We start from the raw sequence: 17,052 nt of genomic DNA, 5'->3' as shown, positions 1-17,052 counted from the left end.
AACATGATGCCGTCCTGACACATCTTGTTGGAAACACGGGCCGCTGTGTGTGCATGTTACTAAAAATACTTCCACACATGCAAGCAAGCTCTGAGGGACTGGATTGTAAAGTAGTACCTCACCGCTCTATGTGTGTGTGTGTGTGTGTGTGTGTGTGTGTGTGTGTGGGGGACTATGCATGAAAGAAAAGCTTGCACACTCCATTGTGATGCATGAGTTGCGGCCATACTGCCTGAGCTCATTCAGTCTCTTAGACATATTCATTTCCCCCAATAGTTAAAACATATATTAGAAGGAGGAGGAGCCAACCTCCCTGTGCTAATAAATCACAGAGTAAGTATCTCTGCATAAAGGTTACACATTTCTAAATGCATGCTTTTTTTTCATCTTGGTGGGATTTTTTTCCTAGATCACGCTTTGATTTATTGCAGATCAACCGGCTCTTGAGTTTTGGAGCCTTGTTGATTAACAGGAGGCTGACAGCTTCTGACAATCTCCTATAAATATTAATGATAAATCTAAGGTTTGGGTCATGCTAGTGAATAAGCTGAAAGACATACCCAGTCAAGAATATTAATTGGAAAAATGTAATTAATCCTCTGCATTAACTAGTGCAGGAAGTCGTCTCCTAACTTCCTAACTTTAAAAGTGACTGCATCAAAATGAGTACCCAATTCTGTTTCTTTTTTTTTTTGTTAAACGATTGTTGAACCAGGGAAATCATCTGAGAACACAATTTCACTTACAATAATGACTTGGCAAATTGAAGCCTGAATAACCAGGCATCAAACCTGTTGGAGCAAGTTTTAGACTCCCGCAAACATTGAGAAATAATCGACAATTATGTGCATTCAAACAAACTTGCATCATCATGCAACAGTAATGCCTATAATCCCCTCATAAAGTCTAATTTCTCATCTACCGCGTGAAAATCAGTACTGTCTGCATCTAGATGAGCTAAACAAATGAGTCTACACATGCAGCACAAAGGGCTTATTCATTCCTGGGAGATCCTCCTACCAAACCTTGAAATGCCTGAATTCAAAATATAACACAGCCTTTAATGGTAGTTTTCATTGGCTCACCTCTTAAATGCATGCAGGCCTTTTCAAATCAAAAAAATGAAAGAAAAAAAAAAGATTTGTCAGATGAGAACTCTCTTCAAGGTGTGTGGGAAGGCAGACCTCAAAGGCACACAGATAAGCCTTTCATTCCTGGCTTTTGTTTATCTCGCAGGGAATTTTAAAAGGATATCATTCATTATTCAAACTGTATTTTGCTGAATACAGACTCTTAGCTGTGCTTAGTTTTGAGACGTTCTTTGTGTTAATGTTAAATAAACCAGACCTCTGCTCCAGGGATTACCTTGCAAATGCGCCATTCCCATACTCAAAGAGAGATCCTCCACAATGAGCAATGGAGTATTTTGTGAAGAGTTCTTTGATAAGAGTGAAAAGTAATCCACCCATCACTTTTCACACATTCTTTTTCTAAGGTAATACTAGTCTTCAGCCTAATTTCCTTCAATAATACCAAAGTAGCCTTCCATAGAGCGAGCTGTTCCTCGTCCTATGATTGTCATGATTGTTTGTATCTTGTGGTGATTGCAATTGTGCTGCTCAGCGAGAAATATCGGTCTTTATCCTAAAAGTAACAAAGAAAGAAGCCAAACATCAATGTGTTGTTGACTTGGAGTTGATATATTGCAGCTGAATTTGGAAAATCTTCTATGCCGGCAAATGCTACTGCTGCAAACCATTAGGATGTGTATATGACTGGTGCCAATATGGCTGAATTTACTATGTGGGATTTCTTTGTTTATTTTTTGCGTGTGTTTCCAAATCAATTCCATACACTCCTAGAGGTACTATAAGTTTGCAATCCATCCAATTATTTCAAAAATAAATACCTTTCGGGAACTGATTTTCCCACTGCATGACAATTTTGGCACTTCTCACAGGCAAGAGGAGACACAATTAACAAGTGTACCAGGGCTCAGTAACCAGGTACAATTGCTTGGGTTTACTATAATAACATAATAAATAATAATATAAATAATATAATAAATAAAGGGAGTTCATTATTCCATACAATCAACACTGAAGTGTGTATGACTGAATAAATAGCACCATCTTAATCTGTTTGGTAAGGAGATGTATTCTTAGATGGCATGGAGGTTCTTCTTGATGGGTTCATGAAGCTCAAAGCGTGAAAAGCAGTTGTGGATGTCAAAATTCCCCTGACAGTCATTCACCGATGATCAATTTCCCATCCTCCATCCTCTGGCTTGCCCTCACACATCAGCATCAATCCAACACAAGTAAATACAGTGAGTGGCTTAATGCATTTTTTCTCTCCAGGGATTTTGCAGACCAAAATGGCATCGAGGGGGAAAATAAATAAATATTCTGTTGAGTGGTGGAGGGGGATGACATTCTGGTGAATTGTGAACAACCTGCCTTCCCCTTGCTGTCTGTAAAAAGGGAATAACAATCGTTTTAGTCTATACTTCTGAGCATTAACCACACACTTGGACAAGGCTGTAGATTATAGAGTCCGGTGTTTGATGAAACCAAAAGCTCAGTTCAATGAGGACAGAACAGGAAACAAAATCTTGTTAAGCAAATCAAAAAGACACCACTGCGTAGTCAGCATTTCTACTTCAGGAGGAGTAATTAGAGTCCTCCTTTAGCATGGCCTCCATTCAAACTCCAATCAGGAGTCTGGCACAACAAGGGATATGAAAAACACTCCAACTAATTAGGTCCATCCACGGTGCTCGGCCATGACATAATCCTTTGGAAAGACAGTTTATTTCTCATCATTGCAAGAGTTCATGTCATGCTATAAATCTATTTCCCTCGAGCGGACAAACACAGCGACATCCAACGCAGCTTAAGGGGCAAATGTGGTCAAGACTGGTTGGATGAAACTTTACTCGGTCACTCTTTCATAGCATAACATCATACGATTTGATTAATCTCTCAAAGCACATAATCTACGGTGCAGAGCACACACGTGCCTACCCCACCCTTGCACAGCAGCAGCTGGATAAGCTGTGATAGGACGAAGGGCATAGAAGCAAATATAACACATTCAGCGCTCGACATTGTGACCTTGGTTCGAGAGCATTAGGCTGACTGACGGTGTCTATCTTTTCACACTGCTGAAAAATAACCGGTCCAATTACAGGCACATTGTCTTGTTCAACTGTACATTCGGGCACCTCAGAGATCAAGCTTTCTCTGGGGTTGAAATTGACAGAGATACCTTTTCCACTGTCACAGCCTCCTGTGTTACTCTGTCACAGGCAGGTGATGGAGGAGCAAAATAAGCTGTCAGAGGTGTCAGTGAGGCATCTATGCAGATAGTGAGGACTTCAAAGTCTGTGGATTCGACAGCCTTCGTAGGAGGTCTGACTCTTGTTAAGCAATCTGGTAGAAACACACTGTAGCTCAGACACCACAATATTGTAGAATTTCATCGAGGGGGCGTACACTCCATAGTCTGTCTACTAGACAGACACGCATTACGTTAGAGATTAACACTAACTAAAGCTCTCCTGCAGCAACAGAAATTCCTCTAGCGTACTTCCTGTTATAGTGCTGAAACAACGTATCAATTTATTTAAAATTAAGCACTGTAACTGAATTGACAATTAACACATTGGGTGATCATGAAAAAATACCAAAAATTGTGTTTCCAATTTGGAGTTTTCATTATTTCTTTCAGTTTCACAGCAAAATAAATATATAATGGAAGATCAATTAATTTAACTATAATGGAACATTGGGAAAATAATCATGATTTACAGTTTTGGAGAATAATAAACCCAGATTTTCTAAGTGATATTAATCTTATCAGGGCCCTGGATCAGTGTAACTGAATCCTGTGGCTTTGCTCTGAAGAATTGGTTAGACAAGACAGCAGCTGCATTTGATTCCGCAGAATACGAATGAGCTATTGAACTATAAATGGCACTTCAGAAATGACAGCTACCAATATTGACCTTTAAAAGAGGAGTAAATATAAAGAGTTTCTCCCACAGCTCGACACTGTGCATGTGCCAGATGTCAATACCAAGACTCCATTAGAGCCATTTAAGTAAAACATTCTATTGGAATAAAAGGCCACATTTAGCTATTTGACCAAATGATCCTGTGGAACAGGCATGGAATATCTCAATGTTTAAACAACACTCAGCGGAGCGGGCTTGATGCAAGTGCAGCTGACAGTCGGAGGAGAAAGAGGTAGCCTAGCCGTGCAGACCACGGCCTTGAGTGTTAATCGGAAACACATCACAACTGCTTCATCACTGAAGCGTGTCATTGGGAAGGAAATAAGCATGGGCATCAACATATACAAAGACACTCACAAGGATGAAGGAACACAGCTCAGTATGATCAAATCAGGCAGATGAGACGATGCTAAATACACATCTGAGGCAACACAGTAATCTTAACACGGAAACAGTGAATGGTTGAAATAAGCCTTGGTCGTAAAAGTAATGTAATGTAATTTGGAGTCCTCAGTAAAGTTTGTTTCCCGTCTCGACTCTCAGTAATACAATTGTGTAAGGAGAAGTTCATGTTTTATGTTTGGGATATTCTGGTTCAAATTGGTGCCAGGCTAACATAAACATTTTTAAGCCCCTGCATTTTAGGAGAACTTCTCATGCCATTTAATCCACTGGATCACACTTCCTGAAAAGCTTTTGCCGGATAACAATACTTTTTTAAAGGCCCTAAGACAATATAAATTTCACTGTTTCATCTGAATAGTACTTTAGTACTGTCAGATGAATATCTCATCAGACAGTTCTGGTGCCCCGATGACTGTCCCACACCCTACCCCCATTCCCTGACCTCTATTTCCCTGTTGGTCAGTCCAGAGCAAATCCGAAAAGCCTCCCAGCATCTCCATGGTGACGGGCCTCAGTCGAGCAGATGGCCTCAGTGTGCCGCGCGGCAATTAAAGAGGGAGCGCGGAGCGGGGGAAAGAAAGTGGGTCAGGATCAGGGGGGGAGCAGGGCAGGCAACGTGAAGCTGCGTCTGCCTAGGGCCTGCACATGGACGTATGCATTTGCACACTCTGCAATGCACACACACACATACACACATGTGCTCATGCCTCAGAGAACTCCTTCCGGAGTCTTCGGAGCAAAAACAAATACCCACCCTATGCCGGTAACCGAGCGTCAGCCGTGTGAGAATGAAAAGAGGGGTTAGAGCAACAGGGAATTGCCCCCGAGCTCACACAATGAATCTCTTCCATAGTGAGGAGTCAGAATAACTTCCCCCAGAATTACATTGGCAAATCCCACCACCCAATCAATAGGATTAACTCTTCAAATCCCATATAACGACATACCGAGTCAGCCCCCTGTTATTTGGACTTACTTCCACTGGAGTGCCACTCAATCTGGCAGGAATTGCTTCTTCTTTTCGCTTCACCAACATTTTACAAACAGAAGGGTTGAAACACACCTCTGTTGGTAAAGCGCAAATCCAATCAGTTTCATCTGCAGACTACTTTTATCCCATTTTAAGCAATCCATTGAAAAAGGTACTTCAATTTAATGTTGACTTGAACACTTTTGCTCTTAAAGATCTGATTGAGCTTCTGAATCACTCATTACTCAAATTAAGAAAGCTTTAATTAAACTAATTCAGAGGACAATATGACGTTTCCCACATTATGGAGCTTTTAATTTAATTTACTGTTTTATGTGTCATAATATTATTCAATTACGCAACCCGCAACGCACTTGTTAGAAGATAGCTTTAATGGAGAATATAAATTGGTGCAGGAGGGTCCACCCACTTCCCGGCTTAGGAGAAGAAAAAAGGCCTAATGAGCTGGAAAGAATTAAATGAACTCTTATTTGCACAACTCTTTTATTCTAGCGACCAGACCCAATGTGCCTAAATAGAACTTCACTGCCAAGAACACTAGTTGAAGGCAAACTACAAGCCCCCCCACGCCTAGAACATAGCCTCATTCAGCATGACCCTCTGCAAACTCCCATCCCCCCTTATGGTCTAGATGTAAATATCCATTTCTTCTTTACATTTAGTCTGTTACTTTCCCTTGCAAATGTTCTTCCACTACTTAGGAAGGAAGGTAAAATCCTTAAATCCATTCTGCAGAACAATTTGAAACTTGGCATCCTGAGGTATACGAGTCTGCTGCCTACAAGAGGGAAAGTATTTTAAGGGTTTTGCTGTGGTATAAAACAGCCGGTATATCAAGTTTCTCATTCCAACATTTGTACCTCTTTACCTTCTATTTTGAGTTTTGTAATGCTGACAAAGAAGATACACAGTGCTGGGAGCAAATGCCAGTTCCTGTTTCCAGATAAATATTACCATTCCCATATGGTTTAAGTAGGAGATTTTGAACTCAGATACATCAATAAAGGCAGGAAGCTGCACTTTTCACTCCGAGTGGGTGGGACTCTGAGCTACAGCACGTGGGTGCAGGGTCAGTGAGTGGGTGTTCGTGTTGCCACTTATATCTGCATAACTTATTATCGTATAAATGGTGTAACTCACATACTTGACACGTGGGCGGGAGAGGGGGGGACCCTTGAACCTCAACCTTCTGTTTCTCTGGCCTGACGTGACATTTGGCATCTTCGTGCCTCAACTGACAAATGCTGTGAACTACAAAATGGCCCTGCTTGATTCCTTTACGGGTATCAAAGCCCTCTCCAGATTCCTGATTTTCCACTTGCAAACCCGCAGCCAAGCAGGACGTGTGCTGCCACAGCGGGAGCTCCCGTGTGGAAACCCCTGGCAAAGTTATTCTGCAGCAAGAAACACTAAGAAGTGGAGGTGGCGAGAGATGGGTAGTGTACGACAGACATTTTATAGGCAACTTTCGTATTTATATTAAAAAGTAACGCAGAATAAAAGTCAACGCCAAGTCAGGTCATTCCATAACCTATAGTTCAAATAGGGGCAGTGCTGATGCAGACTCAGTGTGTTACATCACCAGATAAATAGGATAAACCGAAATCTCTTTCCTCCCTAGGAGGCGGGAGTAGTAGTTTCATTACTCACTCTTTTTTCCAAACATATTGCACTGAAAGTGGGCATACGGGCATTTTCTGAAAACAACGCAACATTGAAGTCAAATTCAGCCAGGCTTAAAACTTGGGAATCAATAGCAGACTACATTAGTTGCTTTGGCAATACAAACAAAACGGAAAGGATCAATGCCAAACCGCAGTCGATCTCTGTTCATATGCATCCCTTTCACAGCAGAGTTGAACCATGTGCACTAACAAACATGATGAAAAATGGAGAATTTCTACCACTCCTGTTAGTTGACCTCAATCTCAGTATAATGCAAGCACTATAGCTGTAGTGCATGTGGAGTGACATATAATGGCTGAAATATTCCCTGAAATGTTTACACCTGAGCAATTGAGATACCTTTGAATTGAGCAATTATCTTTAAAGTCGATCGCAGCGGGGGAAAGGAGCAGGCTTGAATGAAAGACGCACACAGAGAGGAATATTACAGACACCGAGCTGACCTGCTATCAATCATATTTTGCTCATCTGTCTGCACAGAACGAGGGCACTAAGGAGCTTTGCACCAAGCTGCAGCACATGGGAAGCTTAGCTATATGTCAAAGAGAATAAATAAACCTGTGTTTGTGCTTCCTAAGCACACCCCCAACCCCTCTTTATATCACCCATACCACCTCTGTTGCAGCCACCCCCCTTCTCCTACTCCCATTTACAACTACGTTGTTGCTTTGAAGCAGAGTCAGCTCCCGGAGAGATATCAGTACGGAATATTAAATGAGTGAACACCATCACTCATTAAAAAGGGAAACATTTCATGAAACAAAGCCCCTTTTGTATCAAGTGCTAAGCAAGCCTACTCTCAGTGTCCTCAAAGGTAGAGCGAGGAGACAGGAGAAAGAGGGAAGGGGAGAAGAGAAATAAGGCGGGGGGGGGGGATACATCCAAGTTCGTAGAAAGTAAAAGGGGAAAAATGTAAACTTCTGGCTGGAGATCAGCTCTGAGCCTCGGGAAACCCTGGGTGCTGTGTAACAGTGACGGAAATTCGGATAAGACTTTGATTCCGAACATTTCGCAACAGAAGATTGAAACCGCTGCTAAATTATAGAAATGCTCAATATTTTCATTCAAATGTGTTCTGCAAGCTAATATGTCGTTTAAACCTAACCCTGGAGGATATCTATCGTTGGATGGCATGTGGGTGAGCTGGAAGGCATGTAATGGGATTGACAGGCAGATATGTTTTGTGAAGGAGGCACAGAGATTTTTAAAGTAAAAGTTGGAGACAGTTTAGAAGACGTTCTTTGATTGGTCACAAAATTAAAAAAATGTCATTTCAGCAGAAGTTGCTTTTACAGTATGGGAAAGCCTCTCATTCAGCAGTCGAGTGTCCAAAGCTCATGCAATTTCAAGATAAATTGATAATAAAACAATTCTAAATACTTAGGGATAGTATTCATTAGTGAATTTAGAAACTGTGTTATACTTACAATAACATTAATTTATAAAAATTGTCATAGAACATCAGATCGACAGTGTTGTCAGGGAGACACCACCATTAAATGTTTAATTCAAGGGCTTTATTGGCCCAATACGTCTGGCAGCTGATAAATGTGTCCGACTCAGGACAGTAAGAGGCAGCAGCAGGCCAGCTCTTGTCAAAAGACTGCACAAGTCAGCACAAAATTCAACTGAGTCAGAAAACATGGCAACAGCCTCAACTAGTCCATCAAGTTCTAAAAAGGAATCCAAGTCAACTAATTAATTAAGCCTAATTAGATATTGCATGTATAACTTTGCTCTTCTTTAAATATATATATATATATATATATATATATATATATATATATATATATATGTATAGCTGAGGGTTATTTCAAACTAAAGGGACTGCACAGTTCATGCTTTCAGACAAAAAATATGTTATCAAGCCAATAAGGTGATAGGAAATACAATATACGTTTGTTCTGTGAACCTGCTTAAAGGTGGTTCTGTAGCATTAGTATTGGAATCAAATGTGGCTACCTGTAGGCTTTGTATTTTTACATGATAGGATACATTTTCCCCTCCATCCTCAGTTAGTGGTTTACCATACACAACAGTTCAGAACTCCTTTGCTGTTTTATGGATGGCCATCAGCCCAGCTGCCTGTTGTAAATTGACTTGTTCAGGCAGTCACACAGGGGGGTGGGAACTTCACTGATCAGATCTGCTTTATTTTAAAGGCAAACTGCCTTAGTGAGGAGACAAGGAATTATCCACCCTCTCAATCCCAGATTCGCCTGTGACTAAATTCCTCAGTAGTAAACCCAGACACAAAGCATGCTATTCCCAAAAGATTTCTTATTTTAAACCAGTGAAGCAGAAAATACAAGATGACTGCATAAAAATGTCTAAATGATGCATTAAAAAGGCAGCTTAACTGCTCGGAAAGACACAGATATGCATGCAGTTCCTGTAAAGAAATAATTATGATATGCCTTTAACTGAAATGACTTATGCAAGTAGTTACTATAGTTACGGAGCTCCAGGGGAGGAATAGTGCAAAGAAACTCAAAAGGCTATTGGCAAGCCAAGATGCAGTCACATGGAAACAGTGCAGAATCCCTCCAACATGTGAGAATATTTACTTTTTCTTCAGGGAAGATTTACATCGACCATAATAAACCTATCCTCCAATGCTGAAACAGCTATCAGACGAACTGCAAGGAAAATACGGAACAAAGTGTAGTCAGTCTATGGCATTCTCATTCTCAAGAGCAGAACAATAATTTAACCATTTAATCCCTCGACAAGGGTTGGCTAAATAGAAAGAAACCGACCCGACAGATTAATGCCAAATCAGAAAAGCTCAGGGCGAGATATGAGCCCTGTTATTGATTTCCTTTTATCTTACTTAGCTGATCCCGCATTTCTAGCTGAAACAGAGACAAATTTCAGGGATTTAAAAAGCTGAAAATTGCAGCTGCAGCTTCCTGATAAACGTGTTTTCCATCCTGATCCAACATGATGACAGTGTAGTGTGAAGAAAGCAGAGGAGAAGGAGAGGACACCTAACAGACACCATACGCCAAAAAAACAACCCAATAGAAACATATGATACTGAACTGCATGTTCGGACAAAACAAGATATCTGGTAACCCTAGACAGCCAATGTCTGGAACAAACAGTACTTTGATATCTGTTCATATCCCCTAAAATAGCTCCATTCAGAGATCCAAACTATTTCATCAACACAGACATGTAAGCACACATTGGAGGCCTTGGAACGCTCATTCAATTTCTTATCATGACAACAATCCAGCATACAGTACACTTAAAACTCCAAACAATCAGAGGTGAATTTAATTCAACATTCACTGAATAGTATTTGTGCAGTCTTCTTCAAGCAGAGGACACTCCACTTTGTCATAACCTTTCCATTATTTAGGTTCAGTGCTTATTGTCATGTTTTATTCATCTTTTCTGTGATACGCAGCCTTTATGCGCAGGGGGCTGAAAATGTGGATTGTGAACATACGAAAAGAGCTGAAAATGTGCCTTTTGGATCAACTGCTGAAGAAGAACAAAACGTAACTCATTTAAATATTTTGCCAAAGAAATCAGTGAAAATAATGAAGGGCAACTAATTTCCCGAAATGTAACAGACATAAAAAAAGAGCCACTTCACTTTGGAAAGAAATGTCACGCAGTGTTTGGGGGAGGATTTGCTAAAGAGCTGACAGCAGAACCACAATGAGCTAAATGCTCAAAGAGATGAAGTTTTAGTGGCCAAGTACCTCCATTAGTTTCTACAGCGAAGGCAAAGCTTAATCTCCTGTCAACTCCCCTCAAGCTAGTCTCCCAGGACTCTGGAGCTCTCTCTCCCATCCATCACCTCAGCAGGGACCAATGGGAGACTCCCTAAAGGCATGAGGATCAGAGCAATTTGCATTCACACTCAAACCATCAAGGCCCAACAATCCCACAGTGACTCTATCTATTTCACTATATGACAACTGTCCTCCGAAGGAAATGTGAGTTGCCATTCACCGGCAATTACAGTTTGTGTTCAAAAGAGAAAGACAAAATGATACTTACAATAGTACAGCGGTATTAACTCCGTGCCACAACCGAGGAAACATTTTCCTGCCTGTTTCAATGTTCAACATCAAACATCTATTTCAGCCCTATTTATGAACATGCCAGCCATTGTGCTCAGACCCCCTGACTGTTCAATCAATCAATGCTGGCGAAGTAGGTGACATTTCATACACAAAGGTAGACTTCAGTGCCGCTAAAAGGAGTCTGAAATGTGAATGCCAGTTGTCATAAGTCAAAATGAACTCATGTGCGGCTTACAGTGACAAGCTTGTGCATAGAAATCAGGCAGTTAGCCGCGCAATTAACCCTAAAGAGTCCAACAATAAAGATGTCCATCAAAAAGAAAAAAGAAAACATTAGGCTACTTGTGGTTCACATCTCTCAGGAGACGTCAAGTTATAAAAGGCAAATAAACACAGAAAAGGGCAGTGACACAAAAGATAATGCAGCTTTGATGTACAAAACCCATAAGAGAGATTCAGTGACTGATAGAACTGAACAACAGGGGTCTCCAGTCGAATGAGTTTAGACTGACAAGTCTTTACAAAGATTATAATACTGCAAAATTTCCCTTCCTGAAGAATAGTCTAGATTCAAAATGAATGCTTTTCCACCATTCAGCATTCATTTCCCAAATGTTTAATCCAACTAAGATGATGAATTAGAGTTGGAAAATCTCTTCATCCCACTGCTGAGGGTGATATCTATATGGGCTCGTACAGCACCAGGACCCGAGGATGGAGCCATGCCATAAACAACCACCTTGTTGCAAACTCAATTTGCACTCAATTAAATATCAGACTGGAAAACTGGGGAGACCCCAGTGCAAATGTAAGAAAACAGAGCGGCTGTTACTATTCACAGATCCATTATTCTCAACGTTCTTTTTATTTGATAATCTATTTGGCGAGAAGCTCGGAATATTTTCTGTTTATGAATCTGGCACTCTTGTGTTTTCTACAAATGGTTATTGCCACGACAAGCACAAATGGATTTCCCTGATGGATAGCTGCAACAGGGTTTTGTCGCTATTTCCATTTGTTGGTGCCACTTTACCACTTGTTGGTGCATCTGTAATGAGGGAAGAGTCTGGAACATGCTGTATATCAATTAGGCCATCAAAGACAGTGGACATTTATGGCAACGCCCTTTAACCTCAGGGTGAAAGATCAGTTTCTTGTTTTTGCATCACAAAAGAAATTGGTCCAAACCAAATGCTGCAATAAAACATTTTTCCAAACCCTTCCCTTAAAGAAGATGTCTGAAAGCATGAATTGTGCAGTCCCTTTGGTTTGAAATAACCCTCAGCTATAAAAAAAAAAAAAGAAGAGCAAAGTTATTCATGCAATGTCTAATTAGGCTTAAAAAACACCTCCTGCTTTGCTCAAATAAGACATTTCCAGGACGCTTTATGTGCAATTTTCAAGAGATTTTTCCACACCCTTGATTGAACAGCTTCAAAAGATTTCCACTATGAATCCCAAGGGAACCAGTTAATCCTGATCTTCTCCACAAGCAAAGGGATCATCTCAATGTAAATCAGACAGGGCTTTTGATCAATCGGTCTTAAACACATGACGCCACAAGGAGCCTCGCTGCGAACAAGGTTAACATATTGGTTTGTTCTCCGTCTCGAAAGAGTTGGGGAACAAAACAACCGAGACGTGACAAAAAACATCTGCCATCGAAAACAGTTTTTCGACTAGAAAAGGATCACTAGTAAGATTGAGTTAAAATGTACAAGCTGCAGCCTGTCATAGAAAATTAGGACAACAGTGACATTCAAAACATTTCTTGACCACACTTGACCCTCTTCCATTCCTTTCTTAAAATAGGGGCGCCAAACCGAATATACTTGTCTCTGATGTAAACAAACAAAGTACACTTTAGAGTAAGCCTTAAAACGCCTCTGGATAATGGATCACAAACAAACACACCCACTCCCACACCCACACACAAACACACACACACAGTTGGGCGTATACATGATGTTTTACTGTTGGCTTTTTTTGTTTTCCAAGTAGAAGGGTGTGAAACATAAAAATGATGGCGATTCTACAGATAAGAGTCAAATACTTCTATTGAGCATGTGTTTAAATAATTAGGCCCACTTGAGGAAGCTTTAATGTCAGGATGATCAATGTCAAATTATCACTCCATTTATCAACTGCCAGTGTTTCCCTCAACACCTCATCCTTCGCCAAAAGACAGACACTCCATTCCTCTCCATCTGCTTTAATCTATTATGTATCCAGGGCAAAGTAGAACTGGAGCCGAAGACAAATGTCACCACATTATGAGTGACAGAAAATATCAAGATTGAATTTGAAAACAAACAGCAAAGTCCTTGGAATTTGATTCAGTCACATGAATGATTTGGACATCATCAACTTAAACGTTCATAGTTTAGAGTATAAATATGACAGACACGAGCTGATGATAACAGGCCAAAAGTTTCAATTATCATCCACAAGCACTCTTGACTTGCCATCACAATGAGATATTGGAAAACTTGGAGAGTACACGGTTCGCACATATCGCCATCTGCCTGCTGCCCGGGTTACTTCATTGTATTGCAGCCATATAAGTATTCTGCAGCCCTTTTTTGAGTGGCTTTCAATCTGCACACTTTCCAATTTTCTCAAATTTATTTTCAAAATGTTTTTTACAAACCACACCACATAAAATCGATCCACCCATTCATGCATTAATCTGCATTTTTTGCAAAACATCATCGAGCAGGAGTGCACACGCACAAGCGCGTGCACACACACACACAGAAGCAGGGAGGGGATGGTTAAGTAATGCACATATGTCTCGAATGATTCCCTGTTTAAATTATGCGGCTTACCTTGGACGTGAAGGGCTAGCAGGAGTATCCACATCCCCACACACATCGCCATGGCACCTCAACTATCCGGATCCGGTCTGATAAACTGAGAGTGGGTGAACGGGGCTCACTCGAGACGACAAAGACCAAGCATGCAACTTCTGCAAATCCCACTTCGGCTCGAACTAGTCCCTCACTGATCAGTAGGAGACTTTGGCAAAACTGTAAGATCGGTGTTGCGCTTCTCCGTACCAAAGCATCAATTTCACATCTGCGGCGATTTCCTTTTTTTGTTTGGCTGGCGCAGAGTTTGCACTAAGTGGAACCTGGCCGGATCTCCCAAAAATGAGATCCAATTACAGCGACAGAGTATGCGATAAGGTGACGGAGTCTTGTGTAGAGTGTTCTTATCAAAGCAGTTTAACCATCTACCCTTTGTTGCTCCATCCACCGCAGCGGCTGCAGGACTCTCTCCCTCCTTCCAGGATTGTGGATCAGAGGTAAAGTGGGCGGGGGGTCCTCGATCGATGCTTCGCTGGGAAGTTTCCAACACTTGGAAGAGTGCCTCTGGGGAAATGTCGCCTCGATCTTCCCTGTGTGATATTGACAGAGCACCTATATTCTGCTGGCACCGTCCCTGTTTTAGTTCCTTAAGTTCCCGGTTGTCTGCAGACACGGAGAGCCGGAGGGATCAGACACACCAGGCCGGTGAACTTATTGTAACTCTGGAAAATGGTGGTATGTACCCCCCTTTCCTCAATCGTTTTTTTTTTTTTTTTGGTGGACGAAATACAGTGTGGCTTTATCCCGCTATGCGCACCGCCCCGCTGATGTGCCACCACAGTGTGTTGCTGACTATCGCTGACGCTTTGGGAGAGATCGAGATCGGGTGACGTTGTGCAAGGGAGGAGCCTGGATTGTCCTGCAAAAAAGCAAATGCATCGCCTGAAAGAAACACAGCAGCCTTGGTAGCCCAAAGAAGTTACTCTTAAACCTTTTTCGTGCGTTAAAATGACTTATTTCAGAGAAAGGAAGTGATTACATTTTGTGCAAAAGAAAAAAAACAACTATTATAGGAGGATTCAAATAGATCCGTCGAAGATACGGGAAGAGGACAACAGGAGCGTGTACAGTCATGCAGAAGTGAAATAATGCATTGTGAAATACCTGATGACTAAATCCTGCAAAAAGCTATCGAAGTTTAGTGAGACTGAAGGAAAACAAGCATCAAAACCAAAACTAACAGAGTCGTGACTGAAGCAAATTCCTCAAATGAAAAAAACACCTCCTCTCTCATATGTTGAGGTTTAATCCTAAATCCCAATACTAAAAAGCACCAAAGATAAAATACATGTTTGTTTATTATGTCAAAAGAGTAGCATATCCTCAAAACAAAACACCTACTTTTGCCAATTATTATGCCATAACCTTTAAATTGCTTCAGCAAGTGACAAAGTGTTCCGTTTTGCATAGAAACATAAGGGATACCCTGTGTGACCCCTGCAGCACCCCAGACCTCATGTGAACCACAAGTCTGACAAACATGTCAGGGTGTGGCACTAAATGCTAAATTATGATCCATCCTTACATATTCTCATGGTGAAGTAATTTGGTAAATTACAAATAGGGGAAGAATTAGCTTTCTGGATGAATCCTTTTGGAGAGCATTGTCTTTCATCTTAAATTATGTATGTGTCTATGAATGTGCATGAGAGATGTAGTTGACAAACAGTACCTAACTTCCTCCTCACTCCCAAGGTAGTTCATCCATTTCTGCAGAAGCAACCAAACAAGACCAGGCCTGTGCAGGTACTGCCTGTAAATGAATAGGAGGATGAATGTGATAACACTTCCCTCTTGTGGACAATAGTTCTGATAATTACAGCAGACCAAGACCATCTTGTCTAATGTGATATTGCAGAGTTATTTTGGAGTTTGCAGGCCTGCACGTGGTCAAAATCCTGTCTTTGGGTGTGATTCACTATCACTACCACAGAATTATCTGCTGAACAACAAGAGAAATTACCTGGCATGACAAATGAGCACTGCACCGGGCCAATTGGTTATTAGGGTCAGTGTAGTGATTGGGGCACGGCAACATAAATCATGCTATGTAGAGTGGAATACACTTGAGACGTACTTTATCTAAGTGAAGGATGTGTGGTTAATAAACATGCCTACAATCCTGTTAAACACAATAAAACCAGAGTAGAGCAGCCAAACTGGGAGCATAAAGATAAACTGTAAGACTGCCCTTGTTTTTTGGGTTTTTTTTGCCAGATACAAAACTGCAAAGAAAAATTAAACCATTGCTACTTGAAATTATGCATGCATTATCCCAAAGTGGTGGCTTTAGTCAAATGGAATATTGTTAACTTAATGTGCTATGTAGTGTGCAGCTGAAACAGGCAAACATGGAAAAAGAGAAACTCATGTTATCACACAAGGCATGAGTATCCAGGATTGTCAATAACATACATAATATGATTCTGCAATTTCAATGTTACACTACGTTTTTACCATTGAGAAGATAATCACTTAAAACAACTCTAAAGGTCAGCACATCAGCAATGAGGTAGTAGTAGTCTACATCTGATTTGAGATTTGGGGAATTTGAATGGGAGGAAGGGAAATTCACTCCTTCAAAGACAACTGCCTTAAATGTACACTTGAGCCTGGCACTTAACAAGAAACTACCCAGTTGCAGGAGCCCATTGATCAGCAGTGGTTTCACACATCAAGGGTTTGAAGTTTTTTGACACGAAATATTGTCACGAAAAGCTTCTATGCTCTGCCAGAGTTACTGTGACACATAATGGCTAAAACAACTCGAGATTTGCCCCTTGCCTTTGGCGCATTATCTCTGATGCCCTCTTTATTGAGTGGCTGGGGTTGTGATTGATTTACAGGCTAGCTGATAAAATGTCTTATACTCCTAGCTTTTGCCAGAGCTCAAGGCCGGGACAGAGCCACTGTGGAGATGTAGGAACTGTTCTGCATAGTAATTGTGGAGATTCATAAAAAAATAGTACCAGTAGCTAAATAAATGAAAGGAACAGACGAGGGGTTTTACTGATTAACACATCGCTTACAGATAAACGG

General features: G+C 41.0%; 1 protein-coding gene across 4 annotated transcripts in view; it reads right to left on the bottom strand.

Moving 5' to 3' along the window:
* Nucleotides 1-14,783, bottom strand: part of nectin1b (nectin cell adhesion molecule 1b) — a 148,785-nt gene extending 134,002 nt beyond the window's left edge. For all 4 annotated transcript variants that reach the window (XM_063906733.1, XM_063906734.1, XM_063906735.1 and 1 more), the window contains exon 1: nucleotides 13,972-14,783. In XM_063906733.1, coding sequence (XP_063762803.1) covers nucleotides 13,972-14,023 — 52 coding nt within the window. In that variant the 5' untranslated portion in view covers nucleotides 14,024-14,783. The remainder of the gene's footprint in view (nucleotides 1-13,971) is intronic.
* Between the last annotated feature and the right edge of the window lie 2,269 nt (nucleotides 14,784-17,052).

The sequence above is a fragment of the Eleginops maclovinus genome, chromosome 18, assembly GCF_036324505.1.
Source record: "Eleginops maclovinus isolate JMC-PN-2008 ecotype Puerto Natales chromosome 18, JC_Emac_rtc_rv5, whole genome shotgun sequence".
In the NCBI taxonomy this organism is placed as follows: domain Eukaryota; kingdom Metazoa; phylum Chordata; class Actinopteri; order Perciformes; family Eleginopidae; genus Eleginops; species Eleginops maclovinus.
This window is presented reverse-complemented; position numbering and strand designations above follow the sequence as displayed.